Source organism: Egretta garzetta, unplaced genomic scaffold (genome assembly GCF_000687185.1).
Source record: "Egretta garzetta isolate BGI_Z169 unplaced genomic scaffold, ASM68718v1 scaffold27, whole genome shotgun sequence".
NCBI lineage: Eukaryota > Metazoa > Chordata > Aves > Pelecaniformes > Ardeidae > Egretta > Egretta garzetta.
The window spans coordinates 1739073-1761973 of record NW_009260400.1 but is presented as its reverse complement, the minus strand read 5'-3'; the positions used below and the strand labels follow the sequence as shown (position 1 = coordinate 1761973).

Here is a 22901-nt window from a genome sequence, read left to right as displayed (position 1 = left end):
CTTCATCCTCAGCCCTCCCACTTGTCTGTTTGCAGCATTTGTGGTTGATGACATAGAGTCCATCTTTGAGGAGCATCGAATCTGCAGCAACATCAACCTCTGCCAGATCCTACAGACCATGCAAGACAAGGGTGTGTTCATCACAGATGAGAACAAGTTTATCTTCACCAATGTTCTGGTTGGGCACCGGGCCACAGCTCGCTTCAAGATCCGCAACGTGAACAAAGTCCCCTGTGACGTGGTCCTCTCCATCAAACCCGTCCCTGGTAAGGTAAGAACAAGAGGCCAAGGTGACGGTTGCTTTTCAAAGGCCATGTGGTAGCCTGCCTTGTTCTCCAGCTTTATTGCTTCCTCTTGCCTGGTCCAGTCCAGCTCAATACAAGTCTATAGGGGAGAGCAGCAACCCCAGGGTGACAGTTGGGTTGAACTCAGCAAGGTTTTGGCTCAGCCCTCTGGGTCTTTGGGAGACCCGAACCCTTCTGAATATCTCTTGGAAGCACGCTCAGAGGGGAGCTTTTACTGGACTGGTGCACCAGGGCTCAAAGCAGACCATTTCCTTGGGCTCCCTGTTTTCCTTCTCTTTAAAGGCCAATTCTTGGTTATTTGCAGGGTTTTCCATGCAGTTCCTGCCTCCCATGTATGCTGGGGGGGGCTGCCTGGTGCTCAGAGCAAGCTTTTGCCCTCCTGGGCTTCATGGCAGCTCCCTGTGCAAGGTCAGCTCCACTTTGGAGTCACCCCCTGAGATGGAGGGAGCCTGTCCAGGGAAGCAGGAAGGAAAACACCACCTGGGGCTGTTCCCCATGATGCATATATGAGTCAGACCACACCATAGCAAAGGCTGTTTTCTCCTAACACCGCTTTGTGGGTTCTCCCAAGCTCAACAGCCGCCTTAGTGATGTTTTCGAGGTGGATCCCGTTCGGATGTGCGTGCCCAGCCGCTCCCATGCCTTTGCCACAGTGACCTTCACTCCGCAAACGATGCAGAACTACCAGTGCACTTTTGAGGCTTCCCTTGACGTCCAGGCGAGGTAACTCACCCTGTGAAATCCTGGGGGGGATGGGAGCTTTCTGATCACTGCCTCTCCTCTGGGAGGACATAGACCTCTTGTTAACCCTGATGCTTTCGGTAGCCTTAGGTAAAGTACTGCGCATCAGATAATATAGGAGGCAGCAACCGCTAGATACAGCAGGGCATAAAAATAAGGGTTGTGGTTTAGCCCATATGAGTGGCTGTGAAGATGGTGCAACGTTAGGTAGGCAACTGGGGGTTATTGAATTGGAAAGCAATGGAGATGTGCAGCAGCTGAGCGGGGCCTTTCCAAGGACAAAGGGTGAGACAAAGAAGTTTCTGTGCCAGCAGGGCACCATGCATGATTTCCTGCTCATTTTTGTTACAATGAGATGATCCAATGTGATTATCTGGGGTATATCAAAATATTTTATGTTCAGGAGTGGTTGGACCCCTTAGGAAAGAGGAACCCAGTTCTGTCCTGGGATTTGTGTTTGTTCCAGGGCTCTGACCTGCTCTTCCCCAACCCTTTAGTCGCCAAGTTGAGACAAGAGAAGTCAGCTTTCTGCCCTAATAAGCAATTCCTGGTTTAGTGTCCTTGGAAATAATCTTTCCTGATGGTGTTATTTATTTACTTCTCCTTTCTTGCTTTTACGCTGTTTTCATGCTGTGCTTGTGTTTTTGGCATGTGTCTTGTGTCGCCGCAGACGGCAAATTTGCCGTATCACATCTGTTGCCTCATTATTTACCTGCTGTACTGCATGATTTGATTAAGTGAAATGATTTTTTTTAACTGTTATTCTGGAAGGCTCTGGCTCTTCAGTGCAGATTCCTCTTATTAAATGGCCCTGATCTGACTGGGAGGGGAGTGGTGAGGGGGAGCTGTGGGGGGCGGTGCAGGGGCATCAGCCAGGGAAAACGCCGTGGGTCGCACTCGCTTCGTGGCTTGGCAAGTGGGAAATAGGTTAGTGTCAGCCGTAATGAATTCTCCTCTGCCTTCCCTGCAGCCCTGCGGTCATTAAAGCACAGAGCCTGACCTTCGATATCAGCGGAGATGGGAACCTGCCTCGGGTGACGGTCCTGCGCCCAGTCCTTCGCAGTAAGAGAGGGAACCCTCTGCTGCTCTTCAAGAAGCTGTTGCTGGGTGATTCCGAAAAACTCCCTCTGGTCCTTCATAATGGTGGCGTCGTGCCTGTCCAGGTGAGGACCTGCTCAGGGAATGCTATGGTCTGGGGACAAGTCCTTGTGCTGTGGAGGAAAAGCGTCAGAAAGCACGGTAGGGCTGCGCAGAGGCATCGCTGCTCTGTGCGTGCCATTGAACACCAGGTGAAACCCTTTCATAGAACCACAGAATCGTTCGGGTTGGAAAAGCCCTTTAAGCTCTCCAAGCCCAGCCGTTCCCCTAACCCTGCCACCCCACCACTAAACCCTGGCCCTAAGCCAATCCTCTGCCCAGCTTTTAAATCCTCCCAGGGATGGGGACTCAACCCCTTCCCTGGGCAGCCCCTTCCAGGGCCTGACAGCCCTTGCGGGGAAGGAATTTTTCCCAATGTCCAACCTAAACCTGCCCTGGCACAACTTGAGGCCATTTCTCCTCATCCCATCACCTGTTCCCTGGGAGCAGAGATCAACCACCCCCAGCTCCCCCCTCCTGTCAGGCAGTTGTAGGGAGCAATAAGGTCTCTCCTCAGCCTCCTTTCCTTGTGCTCAGAGCTGCTCCATCACGGGAGAGTAAACCCCCCCAACTTTCTGGAAGATGCTTTGGGCAAACCAGCGGGAAGAGTCTCGTTTCTCAGCCAGATCCCTCTAGGAAGCTTCCATCAGGCCTTCACCTTTGTCTCTTGTCTCCTTCGCTGCCGTCTTTGCTAGTCTTGAACCCACCCTGGGGTTTTCTGCCAGTTACTCTTTCCGCTCTGTGCCTCAGTGAACTGCATGGGAATGGGTCTCAGAAATTCTTTTTAAGCTAATGACTGACTTCCACTTTCCAAGGAAGGGCGTTCCTCTTGGAAATGTGATTTTCTGACCAGTCTGTCCTTTTTACTTCAACACAGGAAAGTTGGTGAGGTGTTTTCCCCCGTCTCTCTTCTTGCACTTTGGTTCTCCTGTGGGAACGTGTGATGTCCTAGTTACGTTAGATTGTATTTGATCACGTTTTACTATGTTTTAATTAAACTCAGTCATAGTTTAATTACATTCTGCTTGTTACTTTTAGTACTTTCTGTCCTGTTTGGTTATATTTTAATTAAATCCCAATGCCTCTGAGCATTTTTTTTTTTTTCTGTCTGCTTTCACTTAAACTTTGTGATAAGAGCTGTGTTTGAAACGGGGAGGTGTGCTGGGTTCCCCATGCCGGACCAGCAGCGGTACGGTGTCGATCTGCGAGCCATCCCGTACCCACACTGGTGTGGTTGTGCTCTGTGTTCCCTCTTCTCAGTTGACGATAGACCTGCTGGATGAAGGGGGAGTTTTCTTCCTGAAAGCCAGGCCCACCACACACTGCATCTACCAAGCTGCGGGCATGAAGGAGGACTCTCCCAGAGAAGGTGAATTCATTACCCATGACCTCTAGTCATCCACACAGGGAAGATGCGTGCCCTGCTCTTGACTTGGCCAAGCAGCTGCCAGATGTTAGAGTTTCTTTCTTGGGGCTCTCTGTACCCCTAGTTTTTCATGTGGACTCGTTGCAGGATTTCCTTCTGGCAAGTTGTAGGAAGTTTTTCTCTTCTTCTGGACACGGTGGGTCGAGTTGTGGGGTATTACCAGCACTTGAATGGACCATCCAAGGTCTCTGCTGCACGTGGGGAGGTAGCAGCCTGAACGGAGGCAGCCCTTGAGCCTACAGTTAGCCAACAAAAGCCAAATCCACTCTGACTCGGCTTTATGTATGACAGGAGCTGGCGTGATGCAGTTTGAGTGAGAGCTGGGTGTTAACCTGACGTTAAGACACTTAAGCAGCAATATGTATGGTGGTGTCATAGTCTTGTGAATATAGGAGGAGGGTGAATATAGGAACCAGCAGTGGGAGAACCTTAGAGACAGTTGGGTTTCAACTTATTCCTCTTACACCCCATGGAAATATGTCCTCTGTACAGCTCTATCACTTGTCTCTGATTTCCATTGCTGCGCAGAGAGGAAGCCCCACACTGCTTCCCTGGTCCTGCATCACGGGGAATTAGCAGAGTTTGACGTGCTTTTCAAACCCACCCTGGCCCAACGCGTGGAGGCGAAGATCCACCTGTCGGTGGTGGACAACCCCTACGAAGAGACCAACATTCAGCTGGTGGGTGAAGGCTACGAGGATGACTTCACGCTAGATAACATCCATGGGCTAGCAGCAGACAGCAAGGAAGAGGATGCTGAAGGCAATCTAGAAGAGGACATAATTGAGGGTAAGAGAGGAGAGGCTGCCCAGACAGAGCACAGAACAGGAAAAATACATATTTCTGCACCCTGTGCCAGTGCAGGTGTGGTCCAGACTTAGGGGACAGATCCTGTTGCCTTTTGTAGCCTGCAGAGCAGCCACGCTTGAGAACGCAAGGGAAGATCCTCTGTCAAGGTTGAAGCTTGCAGCCTAGCAAGGAAGGGGCAGAGATGCCAGCATTCAGCTGAGTCTCTCTAAAAGGAGGTCTTCCAGCCCATGGTGTAGACTATGGAGATGAAGACCATGTGTGATAATTTTTGTCCTCTGCGTAACCAGACCTGGTGGTCTGTGAGCATGCCTGTCCCCCTGTGCCGACACAGCCACGTGTCGAGGGATGCGTCAGGGTGTTCCTCTGAAAGTGGTAGGATGGGGAACTGCATCTCCCAGAGGGAGGAGGGCTTGGAGCGAGGGAGTTGGACATACGTGTGTCTGTGCATGTGAGGATGGCAATGGACCTCCCTGCACGCTGAGATCCCTTGCTCTCCTTCTTACCAGCTGCCAGAGTGGATCACATCCAGTTTGGGGACTGTCACATTGGGACACCCTACCCCGTGACTTTCACGATCACCAATCGCAGCAGGATGGAGGCGATGCGGTTTGAGTGGCTGGCAGGCGCCCCATTTCACTTCTCCCCCCAGGTGAGCTTGGGTGGTTTTGCCTTTCCCCGCTGCCCGAGCACTGCCCGGTGGGTTTCTGGCAGGTAGCAGGGAGCGACCACCTACTGGTGAGCGCCCGTTCCAGTGCCATGCAGGAGATGCAATCCCTGGCTTTGTGGGGGGCAGGGCTGTCACTCCCACGGAAAAGGCTTTGTGTTATGGGAGATGGCATCTTTTGTTTGTACTTTCGTCTCTCAAACCTCAGATAAATACAGATGCAGATTCCTGGCACAGCTGCTCACTGCTGGCATGGATGGAGTGAGAGAGAGGCCAAAAAAAAGTAGTTTATTGATCTAAAACACCGAGTTAACAAAGTTCAGTGGTAAACATGACTGGTTTATAAGATTCAATGGCAAGGTACACTTGGTTATTTACTGCAGAGGGGTCAGACAAAACTGTCAGGGAGACCCATTGAGTCATGAGGTTGAGAAAAGATCCCCTTGCTTTCTAAACTCCTTCCTCAGAGAGGAGTGTGGGTGCAGCTGGATCCAATCCTAGTCCCAGACTTGGTCAACAGTTCATGTCTAAAGGATTAGATATGTGCGATCAATCCTTTATATCTCTTAGCTAAGGTTTCAAAGTTAGCATGTTGTTAGCCGCTTACTGATGATCTGTTGCGGTAAGGAATCTCTCAACCTCGAGGAATAACCTTGAGAGGTGTCCCTGCTCCGAGGGAGATCCTGGCATGCAGCATGCTGCCATGCAGGAGAGCTCCAAGGGCTCCTGGGCTGCTCGCTATTTATGGGGGTAAGAGGATTGGCTCAGTCATATTTGCGTACCAACCGCAGATTTTAGTTTCTTCACTGTGCTTAGGGGGACACGTTGCACAATAGCCCTTGGCTATCATGTTCTCTGTCTCCCCCAAGTCCGCTTTGAGTTGGATGCATCCATCATGACCAGATGCATCTATTGTGACTGCCACGGGTGGTTATCGCTTGAGCAGGGTTTTGGGGGGGCAGGGAGCACACTGCCACAACCGCATCAATCCCTTGACTGTCAGTCCTGCCCTTGCCAGTGATTCCAGTTTGGTCTTGGCTCTCTGGTTCTCCCTAGGTGGGACACCTCCACGCTGGCTGTGCTAAGGACATTACAGTGACCTTGAAATCGGACGTTGCAGTGGCCTTCAAAATGCACCCTGTGAAGTGTAAGGTGGCCAGGATCGCCTTCCACCTGCCGCCAGAGCAGGTTACCGACTGGGACGACCGCCTGCGCACCGTCAAGTGGGTGGATGCCACGAGGGGCCTGGCAGCCACATGGCCGGTCAAGAAGAAGGTGAGAAGCACAATAGCAAAAGCCAACCTAGCTTCCACAAAAAGAGCTGCCGACAGCAGCAGACCACCATCTCTGCTGGCTAAGCAGCTCCTGCTTCCTCCTGACATTTAATCCATCCATGAGGTTGACCTGCAGCATGTGTTAGGGGGAAGAGGTGGATGCACAGTGACCTGATACACTCGCATAAGATGGGGAGGTCTTTTTGACAAGAGACATTTAGTCCCGTGCAAACTATTGGTCTCTGCCAAAAGCTGAAGTGTTTGCAGCCTGTCTTGAATGGACAGTCATATTTTATGGTGTTAAAATCTCTTCATCTGATTCAGTGCCTTTGCACCAGCAAGGTGTTAAGTCTACTGCACTCTGTCTCTTGTTTTGGAGAGAAACCCTAGCGCTCTTCTGCGTACAGTGGCTAGCCCGCCAGCACGTTGTGGGTGAGCTCTGAGCTCTTGTCTACACCGATACCAGAGGTTTTGGTTGTGGTCTCTATACCCTGTGGGATTTCTCATGCTGAGGCACTGAGTCACGCAGGAGTCCGGAGAGGTATCATCTCCAGAAACTCTTGCTTTTCCTATTGTTATTGTCAAACACACTTAACTTGGGTGAGAGTTCTTCCCTAGTTTCTGAACCATTGTAAGACCTGTAAACCATTCCCCATCAGAACATCAGCAGTCGGAGACTTCCCTAGTGAATTCATTCCCAACCCAAAATTCCCATTCCCAGCCCCTATCAATGTGGCTGTTGCCCCACATGGGACATCTGGAAAGCACTTTCTCCTAAGACAAGAAGGAAAAGGTGCTTTCTAGGTTTGTTCATTTCTGGGGTTCTCCACCCACAGAGCTCCAGCAGGGGAAGTTAATCCTAATTTAGAGGCCTACTGGGCCAGGAAGAAGGTCGGACACTCTGCAGGGTTGAAACACAGGGACTGACACCCAGCTGTAGTCCCCATGGGTGTATTCGCAGTTGTGGTGGCGATTGCTGTGATCAGTAGGTAGAAACAAAGACTATAGCGGAAGGGTCAAACGTCATCTTCCCAGGGAAATAAATGGGAACAGTCCTTCCTAGCCCCTATAGCGTGGCTGATTCTGGACGCCAAAAGACTCCCTGCTCAGTCTGGCTTTCTGGGCTCTGCTCAGTGATTCTTCCCTCTCCCATTTGGAGGTGATCGAGACAGACCCAGAACCAGCTCACACAGTCCTGGAGAAGAGCAGCCGCGAGGTGGAGCTTCGCCTCAGTGCTGTCGTTGACTATGCCGAGTTCAAGCTGGATACGGACGTGATTCAGTTCAAGGAGACCTTGCTCTTCCAGACGAGGATGTTCACGTGAGTGCCAGAGGCCAGGCCACCTGCAAGTGGGACCTGACTTTGCCCAGGGCTGACCCAGTATCTGCTTCTCCTGAGCCACTCTGTGCTCTCTGGTGGTCTCTCCTCTTCGTCCTACTCATGGTCCTGTGCCAGCAGACATTATGCTGACATGCTTATCGCTCAGCCAATTAATAAAACTCTTCTAATTTCATTAGATGATCAGTCTTGGAGGGGGATGCTGCTATCTGCTGGGTCTAAGATGTCAGCTTCTGCACATAACCTGGCGCATCCCAGGGCCTGGAGATCTCCCACATGTGGACCCAAGTCCCTTCTAGGGCTTTGTGGTCAGTCTCCCCTGCTCTTCATCCCTTTAAACAAATCATTTATTGTTTCCTGCTTTCCAAGTCCTGTCTGGGTGCTGGGGCCCCTAGATCTGCACACAAAGCCAAGCAGGAGATGGTGGCTGCTGTCCTGCCAAGATATGCCAGGAGAGAGAGGTTCAATTCTGCCATGCCTTTCTGCTGAGAACCGCCACGATTTTGCTCTCATTGTGTGTTGCCTGCCCTCATCTCCTTGAGGATGAGTTTGCAGTCAAAATAATGTCAAACTGAGACATAAAGACCAGAATAAGACCCTTGGATTAAGTCTCCTGGGCACCATGTCTGCCCTTTCTTCTTTAACTTCCAAACTTTGAAATACTTGGTCTCGGGGCAGCCCAGGGCAGCGACCTAGACATGGCAGAGTTGTCTGGGGAAGAAGATGCTACTCGGCATAGAGAAAGGGGCGCCAGGAGCCCACCGTACAGTGTTACTCCTCTACTTGCTTTGTATTTATTGGACTTTTTATTCCTCCTCCTCGCTTTTCAGTTTCCAGCTGTCCAATACAGGGAATGTGGCCCTGGAATACTCCTGGATGGCAGCTGTGGAGGATGAAAGGGCAGTGAGCCATACTGGGGAGCTGCTCCCACCCAGTCCGGATGGTAAGGCACTAGCTCAGGGGTGCTAAGGCAGCTGGGGGTGCCCAGGATGTTTCAGATGGTAGCTGAGGGCTTGGGAGAAGACCATGCCACTTCACCCCAAAACATGAATTGCTTTTTCATACCTGTCCAGTCGTCCGCTTTCATCAGCATCTTCCCAGCTGCCGCTGGAGGCTTTCTCCTTGCCCCCTCTCTGCCTTTCAGAGCCTCCTATGCTTGTGCTCCATGAGGGAGCTGAGCCTCCATCAGGGGAGAGCCACATTGTGGGTCAGGACTGGGAAGGGGGGGCACCAGGGCACCTCTTTGGGAAGTCTCCTAGACTGGGAAAATGGATGCTGTAACGAGTTAGCTGACCTGCAGTCACTGTCCAGGTGCAATTCCCCAGTCCAGGGCAAATGCAAAGTCACCATCTAAAATCAACCCTCCCAGCTCGGGCATGGGAGCGTTTGCTGCAGGCGGAGACCCTGCTCACAGTGGCCATTGTAGCTCAGCAGCGGGGCAGGGACTCATTCACCTGCAGTAAAGTGTTTGTGTCGGAGCCAGCGGTCTCCTTGGGAACAGCGTGGTTCTGCAGGGAAACAGGGCTCTGTGTCACAGAACCATAGAATTGTTTGGGTTGGAAAAGCCCTTTAAGATCCCCAAGCCCAACCATTCCCCTAACCCTTCCAGCCCACCACTAAAACCTGGTCCTAAGCACCTCGTCTGCCCAGCTTTTAAATCCCCCCAGGGATGGGGACTCGATGCCTTCCATGGGCATCCAGGCTCAACACCCACAGCTCCCCCAGACGCTCCCCAGCAGCCTGGGGCTCCACACCATTCCCCACCTTCCTTGCCCTTCTCTGGACACGCTCCAGCCCCTCCAGGTCCTTCTGGGAGTCAGGGGCCCAATCCTGAGCCCAGCATTCCAGGGGCGGCCTCACCAGTGCCCAGCAGAGGGGCACGGTCACTGCCCTGCTCCTGCTGGCCACACCAGTCCTCATACAAGCCAGGATGCTGTTGGCCACCTGGGCACACTGTTGGCTCATATTCAGCAGCCTGTCAGTCAGCACCCCCAGGTCCTTTTACTCTGTGCAGCTCTCCAGCCACTCTTCCCCAAGAGTGTCCAAGAGGTCTCCTTGGAGCAGGAGCAGGGAGAGCTGTCAGCCTTTGCCTCTCCTAGCACAGCAGCTTGCCTGATGGTCAAGATGGGACACCTCAACCCTCTCAATGTGTTTAACCCCCTCTCCTTTGGGTGCTGGTGTTGGCTCTTCCCCAACACAGGGCACACTGGTGCTGAAGTCAGTCTGCTGGGTTGTGCCATGAGCTGCCATCGGTTATGAAAACCTGGCAAAGAGGAAGGAAGGAAAGGGTGTGGAGGACAGAGCAGTGCTGTTCCCCAAAGCTGCCTCTCTACCATGCACAACAAACAAAATTCAGTTCTGTAGGCAACAGGGGAGCAGGACTTAATGCTGTCCTTAATGCTAAGCACTGAGCCTGGCTGGACTGGGACATGAAACAGCACCCAGCCTTTTTCCCAGATGCTGTAAAAGTCATCTCTAGTGTTAGCTCCTGGACATGGTTTGGGAATGAACGCTGGCCAGAAAGCGTTCTGCAGGAGGAGTTTGTATCTAAGCCACCCAGGCATGGAGATGGAGACTTGAAGAGCATGGAGTGAGATGGGCAGCTTTGGTCCTGGGCCCATTTAATTTGCTGACACAGCCTTCCCAGCTGTCATCTGAGCATCTCGTACAGCAATGCTCAGCGGTGTGTTTTGATTCAAGCAGTTCTCTGGGTCTCCGCTGGGCATTTTCATGGTATTTGCTGTTCTCCCTCCTGCCCATTCTCACCTTCACACTGGTCCCTAGGACTTTCTGGGATTACGATTTAGCAAGCAGTAACACAGAATCAAAAAGCATCCTGACCACTCTCCCTGTTCTTCATTGGGAGCCTTACTGCTGAAAACACTGGTGCTCCAAGTGCATCCCAGCTCCCTTCTGTCAACCCGCAGTGGGAGCAGAGTTGCTGGGAACAGAGGATTTTTCTCCTTGAACAAAGGTGTCCTGCTAACCTCTTCCTTACCACAGGGGATTTCGTCTCCTCTGCTTCTGGTGCCTCTGTAAAGCTCCAGTCTAGGCGTTATTCGAGCCGTCTGGGCCACGCTCCGGAGCATGTCTCTTCCTCCCTGAGCTCGTCTCTGAGCACCGTCAGTGCCACCTCGATGTTCTCTGTTGAGCCCTGCAGTGGCACCATCCCTGCTGGCCAGGAGCAGCTCTTGCAGATGAAGTTCTCTCCGGTGTGTGGGGGGGACTTTGAGAGCCGCATGCTCTGCAGGTAGGAAACGTCCAGGCGCTTTTCAGCTTACGCTACTGATGGAACAGTCATGGAAGTACCTCTGGGTGGGGTGGGTGGGAATGTGGACATGGGGACAGCCAGCCACAAAGAGGCAGAAGATCCAACCAACGTACAGGAGCAAAGAAAGATGATCATCCAGCCTTGGTAGAAGCAGGTATGGAGACACTGGGAAAAGACAATCTATGAACTATGAAGCTCCTGGAGGGTTGCAAAATCTGAAATGAGAGATCCAGAAAGGCTGTCAAGAGGCCAGCCAGTCCCTAGCTATGCTGCCTTATCAGACAAGCACGGCCTCCTTATCTACACAGAAACCCGTGTGCTGCAGTTGGTCTCTACACACATAACTGGTCACGTTTCTGCCATTTTACACCTCCACTGCCTCTGTGGCGGGAAGCGCAGTTCTGTTTCATTTGCTGCTCAGTGCTTGCATGGAGGGAGAATGCAATGCGCTGTGCTGTACAAAGAGATGGGCAAGCAGCTGGCTGTTTGGGAACGCTAGTTTGGCTAATACCGGTCCTTTTCTCCCTAGTATTCCTAACCTGAAGCCGAATCAGAAGGGCCCAGAGGTGGCTGTGAAGGGGAGAAGCCTGATGCCGAACTGCCACTTTGAACTGGAAGACTCGGACTACATCAGTGCAAGAAGGCGGAACCCAGAGTTGCAAGGACCAAAGGGGGCAATGCTAGGTCTCAACACAAGAGTAATTGAGTTTGCAGCAGTTGGAGTGGGCAGCAGGAACAGCAGGTAGGTGTGGGCATGGCTTCTCCTGTTGATGGTCTCCTGGTCACCCTCCTTAACCAGAGACCTCTCTGGCTACTCTTCCAAGCCCCACTTGATCTTACCATTTTAGCATGCAAGAGCTTGGCTACATCCTTGCTAATTTCTTTGTCAATAGCTGTTGATCTGTAGCCACCTGGAAAACAACCAGGGCCCTTAGAATGCTGGTGGAATGTTTGTGCTCCCAGCGTTGATCCCCTATTCCAAATAACTCCTTCCAGATGGTGTCCAGGACTGGCAGTGCCTGATGTCTGCTACAGGACAGAGTCACTAACATCCCAACACCACCTTAGTTAGTCCTTTTTGCTTTCTGTGCCCAGGACCTTCATGGTGATGAACCCAACCGGTTCCGCTTATTCCTTCCAGTGGACTTGCCAAGACCCTGAAGCCCCAGCAGAGCAGATGGCTTTCTGCTGCCTTGCAGAGAGAGGTCAGATCCAGCCCGGGAAGAAAGCAGAGGTGGGTGCAAAAAATTAAAAGGTGGGTGCCAGTTTGACACCAACTATGCCTACGCTTACTGGGTGTCCCATCTCACTGTGAGCTTTAGCCAAGATGATGAAAACATTTGCCTGCAGTGTAAATGTACAGGCAGATGGACCTGTCCTCACACTGTACCCGCGTCTGCCACACTTTAGGGCTGTAAGTGGCACAGCAGCCCCTCTCTGAGCTGGCAGCAACATAAGATGGAGCTTTCTGGGCTTTCTCAGTGGTACAGCCTGCGTTCCCCTCCCCTTACCCTGCCGAGGGCAGCAACTTTCCTACATTTGCCTCTTTCTCCCCCAGATGAAGTTTGAATTCATCCCCCGGCACCTGGACATCACAGAATCATTCTGGGTCTTTACAATCCCTGAGCAGAGCCTTTCGGTCCCGTTCCTGTTGGTGGGCAACACCACTGACCCACTAGTGACCCTGGACAGATCCCACCTGAACTTCCACTTGCTGTTGATCGGTGAGCACCTTGCTTATACCTTACAAACTCAGATGTGGACCGCTCTAGGGGTCCAGGAGTCCTGTTGTTCCAGCAGACTCCAGCAAGGAAGCTGGAAATGGAAATGGGCTCTCGTGAGATAGCTGAATATGAGCCAGCAGTGTGCCCAGGTGGCCAGGAGGGCTTGTATGAGGACTGGTGTGGCCAGCAGAAGCAGGGCAGTGACCGTGCCCCTCTGCTGGGCACTGGTGAGGCCGCCCCTGGAATGCTGGGCTCAGGATTGGGCCCCTGACTCCCAGAAGGACCTGGAGGGGCTGGAGCGTGTCCAGAGAAGGGCAAGGAAGGTGGGGAATGGTGTGGAGCCCCAGGCTGCTGGGGAGCGTCTGGGGGAGCTGGGGGTGTTGAGCCTGGAGAAGAGGAGGCTGAGGGGAGACCTTATCGCTGCCTACAACTGCCTGACAGGAGGGGGGAGCTGGGGGTGTTGGGCTCTGCTCCCAGGGAACGAGTGATGGGACGAGGGGAAACAGCCTCAAGTTGTGCCAGGGCAGGTTTAGGTTGGACATGGGGAAAAATTCCTTCCCCGCAAGGGCTGTCAGGCGCTGGAAGGGGCTGCCTAGGGAAGGGGTTGAGTCCCCATCCCTGGGGGTATTTAAAAGCCGGGCAGATGAGGTGCTTAGGGCCAGGGTTTAGTGGTGGGCTGGCAGGGTTAGTGGAATGGTTGGGCTTGGGGATCTTAAAGGTCTTTTCCAACCTAAACTATTCTATGGTTCTATGACCATCCAGCTCCTGCCACCAAGTGTATGAGGGAGAGGAAGGGGACAGGAGGAAGGCCTGTGTCAGGGTTGTGGCATGTGGTTGAGGCTGTTTCCAAAAGGGGATTTGGGGGTGATGCAGGGGAGCCCAAGGGGTCAGAAACATGTTTCCCATGGTGGCATTCTGAGTATGCTGTGCTGCAGGCAATGGTCCTTGCTGCAAACTGCCTGCTGGGCTCAACCCACAAGCAGGAGTGCAGTGGGCAGTGGTGGCCTGGTGGCCAGAGGAACAAAAGGTTTTCAGCGGCTGCTTTGTCCTCTCTCCAGGGCATGAAGTACACCAGACTGTCTATATGATCAACAGTGAGAAAGAAGCCTTCAGCTTTGCTTTCAGAGAAAGCTCCCTCTTCTCAGAGGGGTGCAATGCCTCCGTGAAAATAGAGCCCCTGAAAGGCTCCATTGCTCCTCTTTCAAGGTAACAGGGCTCGCAGGCCAGGATCCCCCTCCTGCGTGCCAAACATTGCGCTGTTGTTCTGCTTTTGAGGCTGTCTCCCCTCCGCAGTCACCAGGCGACTCTGAGCAATAGCGTACATCTGCCTTGGTTTGCCCCTTCCCAATGGGGACGCCATGAAACTGCATGTTTCTCCATAAAGTGGCTGTGTTGGGATCACTCTGGTCTTCTAAGCTCCCTTCCTGGAGAAATTCAGGCTTTGGATCTTCTAATTTTGATGACAAAAGCGTGTCTGAGGGCTTTAACCCTGTGATCCCCTGAGCCAGCAGCCTTAAGTAGACAAGGTCTCCTCTCTTCCCTGTGTTCCTTTAGTGGCAGAGCCCACCATGCACAGTCTGTCCAAAGCCACCAAGAGCAGCAAAGCGCACCAGCGGCGCTGCAGGCTGCATTTAAGCCCACCACGGAGGACAGCAACGGGCTTGCACAAGCAGCTGCATTTTGCAGGGTCACCTGTCAGAAAATGGATGCTCTTTTCTTGTAAACTGCAGCTGTGACTTGCGATCAGACATGATCCATGAGTTCAAGCAGTATTAACAGGTCACTAGCTCATCTGCCGATCCACCGGGTGTAAGGAGAGCGGCGTTAGCTCCGGGAAGCTTTGCTGTGGCTTAAAAGATGCTAAATTTTGGCTTGCCATGGGGCACAAGATAAAGAGAGCATCCTATATCAGTCACTGTGGCTCACCTGAGAAGTGGTAATTCCTTAAATCTCTGTCACTTGGTCATGTTTGATCACGTACCCAGAAATTGCCCACAACAGTTAGAAAGGGGCAGTTTGGTGGCACCCACATTGTACCGCTGTCATGGGAGCTGGATGATTCCTCTTTGCAAAGAGGATGTTCCCCTTGTCATATAGATCAGAGAGACTGGGGGGCTCTATGAGTGCCCTCTGCCGTGTTTGGGACAGAAGAGGGGTCTCAACCCAATGCTGCCCTGTAACGCATGGGCAGGGCAGTAGGATCAGCGTTAGCTCAGGGTTTGTTTGCTGCCTTCTTCTTGTATCCTCTGCCGTTCCATTGCATGGGATCATCATACCCTAAGGAGTTCTCACCAGGACTTGCTCCATAGTGGAAAGCCCTGGAAGGGCAGAGTGCTGCTCCTGGTTTCTCCCAGGCCCAGGGTCTTGCCACAGCCATTGCACAGCTACTCTGCTGCAGAGCAGGCAATGTGGGGCCAAGAAAGCTAAGAGGCAGCAAACGGAGCAAAAAGGGTCTTGTCTTGTCTTCTCAGGTTTCCCGTTACGGTCTACTTCATGCCAATACTAGAAGGAGAGGCAGTTGTCAACCTCAAGTGCGATGTCAAGAGGAAGACCCAGCCCCTCTCCTTGAATATCAAGGCCACTGGCTATAGCATGAACGTGTCTGTCAGGTGTGAGGACAGCGACAACCGTGTCATTGAGCTCAGTGCGCAGGAGATCAATGTCATTGATTTCAAGGAGGTGAGCAGTTCCTTGAACCATTCGCTCCACAAAGCCCTGCGAGCTTGGGCCTTAACAAGGAGCTTTGCAGGTACATTTGAACCAGAGGGAATGTTTTTCTTTATTTTGGGGTCTCTAGAGGGAGGAAGCTTGATCTTTTGCCCAGGTCATTGGCTGAATATGCAAGATGCAGGAGCACATCAGGAAGGAGCGCTGGCTGGGCCAGCTGACACTTTGCATGTGCTCCAAGCCCTTGTCCTCGCCGCCTTCTCCCCACAGGTACAGCTAAACGAGAACATCAAGCGCATCTTCAGCATCCGCAATAACGGCAAGTTCAGCTTCACCTTCTCGTGGGAACTGAGTGGTCCCGCTGCTCTTAAGCAGGTCCTTACCATCACCCCTCGGACAGGCTCCGTGCGGGCGGAGGGGAAAGCAGAGACCCAGCTGGCTTTTCACCCTCAGAAGATGTGCTCTTTGAAGGATGTAGAGCTGACGCTGCAGGTGAGGCACCGGCATTTAATACCTTTGCCTTCCCTACTCAGCAGCTTGGCAGCAGGAGCCCAGAGGTGGGGGTGAGCTCCATCACTAATGAGCCTGAACGGGGCAAAGAGGCTCCTGCTGCCAAAATAGCGAGCCTGACAGCTTCTGAACAGAATATTTTAATAAGTGCTTGTCCAGGACCACTCTGGGAAGCGCTTTTGTGGCAGGACATATCCTCCAGGCCCTAATTTGGGGGTGATCCTAGATGTACATGGAGATGGAGCCCCTGCTGAGTCTGGTCCCACAGCTCAGAAAGGTCCTGTCAGCGTGTGGCCACGCTGCTCAGCACGTGGCTGCACAAAGCAGGGCTACAACTCTCCCCAAACCCTTTCTGATCTCGGCCCAAGCCTCTCACCTCCTGTTTCCATTCTGGGGTCCTTTGGCACTTGCTTTTCCTTGTTGTCGCTGCAGACAGCTGTTCCCCATCCTCTTCCTCAGCTCTCTCTTGGTGTTTGTGGTTGTAGCTCCCATCTCTTCAGCTGGCTCACGCTGTCTCTCTCCTCACCAGATCAGCAAGGGTCCCACGTTTACCTGCATGTTTCGTGTCACCATGGTAGTGCCCACCGTCCACTTCTCCACCACCAGAATCAACTTTGGAGCCTGCTTCCTCTACCATGCTGGGATGCCACCTGCCCGTCAAACCCTTGTCATCACAAACAAGGCAGACAGGGATATCAGGTAGGCCTTCTCCACAGGCTCCTTCGGTCCTTGCTTAGCACGTCCCTGCTCCATGTCCTTGCGACCCCTATGGGTGAAGTTCTGAGGATGCGGGGAGAGGAGACAGGAGAGCCCTAAGTAGCCCTGATGTTGTCGTCTCAGCATGCACAGCCTTGTGATGCCTCTGCTCCTCTTTGCTATGCTTCTGCCAGCTTGAACTGCTTGTTCGCCAGCACCGCACACCTGGAGGTGGACTTCCCGGGGTACGTCCTATGCCCAGGAGGGACCGTGGAGGTGCCCATCACTTTCTATCCCAGAGAGGTTGCATCTTACCACGAGCTCATCCCTTTTGAAATCAATGGTCTGTGCCAGCAGACTGTTGAGGTCCGAGGAAGGGGCACAGAAATGAAGGTGAGATGAAATCCAAATGCTAAAACCCCAGGTGGCAGACAGCTGACGTGGCTTTCTCATTTTCCTCATCTCTTCCCCAGCCTACCGTATTTTAGTTTTCTGCCATGAGGGTGGCAGGAAACCTTTTCTCCTTTCCTTTCACTTTCTGTTAATCCCTCCTGCCTCAGGTTGATGTTGTGGAACCGCAAGGAAAGGTGCTGAAGCTGGGAGCCCTCTCCATCAGCCAGACAGTGAAGAAGATAGTCACCATAGCAAACAACAGTGCTGCCCCTCTCACTTTTAAGCTCAGTCTCACTTCCACCACGCCAGAGCTGCAAGAAGCTGGGGTAAGGCCCCTTCCTTCACTGGAGAGCACTTTGGTGTGCCTGCAGGGATGCCTGCAGGTAGCTGTGAGCTGCTCTGGGGAGGAGCTAGGAGCTAATTACAATTGCACGCTGTCCTGGCTGCCTGTTTACTGTCCTGTCCTCTGTGCTGGGACGGCTTTACCAGGAGATACTTGCAATGTGAATGCCACATCTGAGCTAGGTGTCAGGACTCCCTGAATAGCCAGAAATGAGAAGAAGGGACAATTCCTCTCACCTGTGTTAGACACATGTTAGGATGCGGCCATGTATATTACACATGGAAAGGTAATCTTTAAAGACTAAGAGTTACAGCTCTCTGGGAGCTCACATGAAATTACTTTGGAAGATGTAGTCCAGCTTACCATGGCTGGATGGCCACGTCCCAGGAAAATACCTTTGGTAGCTAGGGATGCATTCCAGGGAATGAGTAGGATTGGGGCGGTGTTGATGGGGACAGAACAGGAGTTGGAAGACTGTACAGAGGACTCACAGCTCAGTTGCCAGATGAAGTTGTCTCTACTCGTTTCTTTGGGCAGGTTCTCTGCTTGAACCCCACCAATGAACTAAGTCTGAAGCCCAAAGGAGATACCTGTAAAGTGGAGGTGACTTTCTCCCCAAAGTGCCGCATCCAGCCGTTCACTGAAGAAGTGATGTTGGAGTGCAATGGCCTGGTGCGCTCCCTCTTCATAGTGCGGGGCTCCTGCCAGGGTATCCATGTGAGCTTGGACCAGGAACACCTCAGCTTTGGAGCAGTGGTGCGGCAGAGCTACACATCCCAGCGCATCGTCATGCAGAACACGGGCGACGTAGGAGTCAAGTAATGCAAAACCTTGTCCTCTCTGTGAGCTGAGAGCTTGGATGGGGGTTGGATGGAGTTGTAGCTTGCCCAGATAAGTTCCCCTTTGCTTTTCCATCCCAGTGGAGAGTTGTACAGCCAAGGCTGTCCACTCAGGCCCTGGAAATTAGCAAGGGATATGACCAAAAGCTTGTTTATAGATGAGTGCAGCTGAGTCCTGCCCAACCTGAAGCCTTATTGCCAGGTGGCTCAGCATCACACCTGAGATCCCATGGAGAAGCCCACAAAGAGGCTTAGAAACCATTCCCAGCCTCCCGGTTGCTAATCCTTCCTTCCTGTCCTTGTGCTTTCCTTGGCAAGGTTTAAGTGGGACATTGAGAGCTTCAAGCCGGATTTCTCCATCAGCCCCACAAAGGGTTACATCTCCCCAGGAATGGATGTCCCCTTCGTCGTCACCTTCCACCCCTCTAAGCTGAGCCACACTATCCAGTATGAGGGCCTGCAGTGCTTCATCCCGGGCAGTGAGCCACTCCGGCTTACACTGGCAGGATGCTGCATGGAAACCCCAGTGACCAAAGAGGTAACCAGAGCAGAGACAGGGTGGGTCCATCCCTTACCCCATTTGCACCACATCCCTCCCAGGGCAGGGGCTGGAGGGTGTTTACATGCATGGACCCGCTCCTGCCTATCATCCTGCCTGGGTATCCCAGAGAGCTGAGAAGACCCTTGGGCAGAATTCCCCAAATTTCTGAGCCCTGTAATTGCCTTCCTCCCCTGTTTTTAAAGGCACTGCTCCTCCAGTGAGCACCCTGGCTGTCCTGCCTCTGCAGTACAACACCCTTGCTGTGGGGACACCCTGCAGGGCCCTTCCAAGACCCTTCCCACAGAGCCGCCCAGCTATACCCCCAATATTGCACCCGCAGCCAAGCTTTTCCTCCCTGTTGGGGCAGGGGAGAGCATTCAACGCTTGGAGTGGGCAAGGCATCCGCCTCCAGCTCTTGGGGCACAGGGGAGGTCTCTGGGCCCTCATGGGTGTCACAGGAGGGTGCAGCCTGGGGGGGTGTTGGCTCTTGCTCCCAAAAGAGAGCCCAGAGCTGCTCTTCAGCCTGCCCATGACGGGGCTGTACAGCTACAGGTCTTGTCCATGCACAAGAGAGAGACCCTTTCAGGACTGCCCATTATCATTCTCCCCTCCTCGGGAGGTGGCAGCCTCCTTCCCCCAGCACGCAAAGGGCTCATTCCTCTCCCTTCTCTAAGAGCCGGCAACGTGATTTACACCAAAAGCTACGGCTCAAATGGAAATTTTGCTTATGATGAGGAAAAGCTGCTCCCTGCGCATAGAGCTAGTCAGAGTCTGAGCAGAAAGGGTTCCTCGGTACGACCAAGTAGCCTCTGTGCTCCTCTGTTGCAGGCACTGACTTTCACGTGCGACGTGCGTGAGAAGCACAGCCAGACCATCCTCCTGTCCAACCCAAGCAATGAGGCCTGGACCGTGCAACCTGTTATTGAGGGCGAACACTGGAAAGGGCCTGAATTTTTCCATCTAGAGGCCCATCAACAAAACAAGCCGTACAAGATCACCTACAAACCCCTAACCATGACCTCTGAGAACAAGAAGCATCAGGTACGCGAGCTGTGCCAGCATGCTGACCCTCACAGTGTGACCCTCACAGCTCACCTAGCTTTGGGCAGGAGGTTGGACGAGATGACCTTCAGAAGTCCCCTGTGAACTGAAATTATCCTATGATCCTATGTCGGAAGCTGGATTTCTTGGTGGCTGGAGGCCAGGTGTAAGGAAAGTTCAGGTGGGAAGTCTGGGCTGACCACTAACTATATTGGAGCAGTTAACCTAAAAAAACAGGTTGTCTGAAGACCCAGGAGATGAACTTTGTTCTTTGCAGGTCCTGGTCCCTGGCCGTGCACAGCCCAGAGGGGCTCAGAGACCCCCATGCTCAGCCCTGTGGGCTGCACAGGCTCCCCACGCCCTGGGCACGACCACTTCTGCCAGCACTGCCCTGCTGGGGTCCTTTTGCAGTGTGCGGGGAACAAGAGGGGCGAAGCTGCCCTGCCGTTTCCCAGTGCCCCCCCTCCAGCCATGAGCAGTCAGGTGGGAAACGATGCAGAGATCTCTCCTGACATCGCCTCTGGTAGCGCAGGAGCTTTGGGAAGAACCCCTCCTGCGGGTCCCAGGCTGGGGAGGTGGGGTGACTGTTTCTGAGACACACCAGGAACAACCTCTTAAATCGTGGGGGTCAGTTCAGAAGAGCTCTGGGGTGCTGGAGGTGGGTGTCAGACACCTGCCCCTTGTCCCCCTCCAGCTCATCTTACACCACACCAGAATTTAGGCCAGAGCAAGAGTGGAGGACAGAGACTTTTGGGCTCAATCTCCAGGGTTCAGAGATCTGTGCCCCGAAGGGTTGCATATGCTCAGTATCTCTTTATTGTGCAGCCTTGCATGAAGAGCCCTGCAGTTTTTAGCTGCTCTGGAGGCAGGGGTGTTGCCACAGGCAGGTGGCTGTGACCCATTGGCACCCGAAATGAGTGCTAGATATGAGCTTTTCGTGGCCCACCCTGGCTGGTGGGACCCTGCCGTTGTTAGCTTACAGGCTGCTCTCTTGGCAATCACGCTGGAGCACTGCCAGGGCTTAGCAGGGACAGCCACCTCCTTTACCATGGCCGTCCCTGCACGAGCACGGGGCTGGCACTGATGTGCCTGAGACAGGAAGCCAAGTAAAGGAGTGTTAGAGTGGTCAGACCAGCTCTGCTGTAGGGCTCGTGGTTCCTTGCTTTGCCCAGGCGTGCTGCCTCTGTGTCCCATGGCTGTGCCAGCCCGAGCAGGTACAACATTGCCACCTCCACCTGTGCAAGGATGCAGGGCTGCAGTCACAGCTCTGCAAGCTGGACCTGCTCAAAGCTGCTCATATGACAGCCTGAGACATGGGAGTGTCCAGGCGTGCTCAAGAGCCAGGAACTGGATGTTGTGGTTTAACCCCAGCCAACAACTCAGCATCACCCAGCCGCTTGTTCACAGCCCCCCCCCCAATGGGACGAGGGAGAGAATCAGAAGGGTAAAAGCAAGAAAACTCATGGACTGAGATAAAGGAAGTTTAATGGCTAAAGCAAAAGCTGCACATGCAAGCAAAGCAAAACAAGGAATTCATTCCCAAAGACAAACGCCATCGCTCTGAACATCCCCCCCGCCTCCTCCTTCCCCGTTTCTATACTGAGCATGATGCCATATGGTCTGGAATAGCTCTGTGGCCAGTTGGGGGCGGCTCTCCCAGCTGTGCCCCCTCCCAGCTCCTTGTGCACCAGGCAGAGCTGAGAGCTGAGAAGCCCTTGCCTGGTCTAAGCACTACTTAGCAACAACTGAACCATCAATGAGTTCTTCTCATACTAAATCAAAAACATAGCACTATACCAGCTACTAGGAAGAAAATTAACTCTATCCAAGCTGAAACCAGGACACTGGACCAGGCAGAGAGCAGGAGAGCTCACTTATCCTATGACTTTTCTTCCAGGGCTCCATCTTCTTCCCATTGCCGGATGGGACAGGCTTGTACTACCTCCTGCAAGGGGCTGCTGAGGCCCCAAAGTGTTCGGGGACCATTTTCCGGCAGGTACCATGTAGGACTTCCTACACTGAGCTCATCCCCGTCTCCAACTGGCTGAACAGACCGCAGAGGTGAGTCTGGCCCAGGAGGCCTCGTCCCATCAGCACTCCCTACAGCAACACAAGGAAGGGCTTCCCACTGCCTGGAATCTCCTTCCTGCAAGCTTGACACTCTCCTTTGGCCATTTCTGGCCCACGTTCTGCCTATGCAGACCCATCCTGGAGGGCTTTCCTCCAAGGTGGATAAGAGCTGGCTCCTGGAGGCATTGGGGATGAGAAGGGCGGTGTACCCACACACACAACAGGAGTCCTTCCCATTGACCTTCACTGCATCCTTCTCACCCGCAGGTTCCTTGTGGTCATGGACGTACTCAAACCGGAAAACCTGGAAAGCAGTTCTGTGCTGCGGGGGCTGGAATACATTGATGTGCCAGGCTCTGCCAAGAAAGACTACAAGCTCACCTTCCTCTCCTACAAGGAAGGAGTCTTTAACGCAATGGTAAGCCTGGACACCAGGCTGTGGGGGCCCTTCAAGGAGCTGTTTGCTCCCTGAGGAGCTACACGCCTGCTTTCATACCTGCACGTGCCCACTGGTGGGATTGTAGGTGTCCTGGATGGGTACTGAAGTGCAGGCCCCTCCTCGCACACCCCACTCATGTCTCCGGGGGCTGCGGAGCACAGGTGGGTCAGGACATTGGTGAGCTGGAAACAACAGGCAATCGGCAGACTACAAAGTGGAAATGCCACATGTGCTTTCCCCAGTCTCGCACTCCTCCTAGGTAGCTGCTTACGGCCGTCTTTGGAAGTAGGGTGCTGAGCTTCGGCGGCTTAGCACAACTGGTATATTTTTATGCGCAGAAAGGCCAGTGCTTCCCTTTCTCTCCGATTCAGGTGACCTTCCTCAACGAGGTGACTGAGGAATACTTGTTTTACATGTTGACTTTCAAGGCCACTGCTTCGGGACCCATCAGCACTGTTGAAATGACCACCGCTGTTCGGCAGAGAGTGTCTTCCACCGTCAAGGTGGACAACCCTCTGCCTGTCCCGGTGACGTTTGCCATAGATTGCAAAGTGCCTGATGTCAGTGTTCCCCCACATTTCACCGTTCCTGCACAGTCGGAGGTAGGAGCAAAGCTCATCAAGTACACTCTCCTCTCCCCGCAGCCCTTCTGGAGGCGGGTGAGGGGGATCC

At 53.2% G+C, this 22901-nt stretch overlaps 1 protein-coding gene across 1 annotated transcript in view; it reads left to right on the top strand.

Annotated features, from left to right (window-relative positions):
• LOC104130293 (HYDIN axonemal central pair apparatus protein) overlaps positions 1-17251 on the top strand; it is a 30365-nt gene extending 13114 nt beyond the window's left edge. The window contains exons 19-36 of the mRNA XM_035898719.1: positions 36-271; positions 877-1028; positions 2017-2209; positions 3444-3552; positions 4138-4398; positions 4926-5068; positions 6140-6358; positions 7517-7677; positions 8526-8638; positions 10699-10945; positions 11496-11708; positions 12062-12200; positions 12525-12690; positions 13749-13896; positions 15162-15369; positions 15628-15849; positions 16397-16566; positions 17124-17251. Of these exons, the coding sequence (XP_035754612.1) occupies positions 36-271; positions 877-1028; positions 2017-2209; positions 3444-3552; positions 4138-4398; positions 4926-5068; positions 6140-6358; positions 7517-7677; positions 8526-8638; positions 10699-10945; positions 11496-11708; positions 12062-12200; positions 12525-12690; positions 13749-13896; positions 15162-15369; positions 15628-15849; positions 16397-16566; positions 17124-17157 (3134 nt within the window). The 3' untranslated portion in view covers positions 17158-17251. The remainder of the gene's footprint in view (positions 1-35; positions 272-876; positions 1029-2016; positions 2210-3443; positions 3553-4137; positions 4399-4925; positions 5069-6139; positions 6359-7516; positions 7678-8525; positions 8639-10698; positions 10946-11495; positions 11709-12061; positions 12201-12524; positions 12691-13748; positions 13897-15161; positions 15370-15627; positions 15850-16396; positions 16567-17123) is intronic.
• Positions 17252-22901: the final 5650 nt, after the last annotated feature.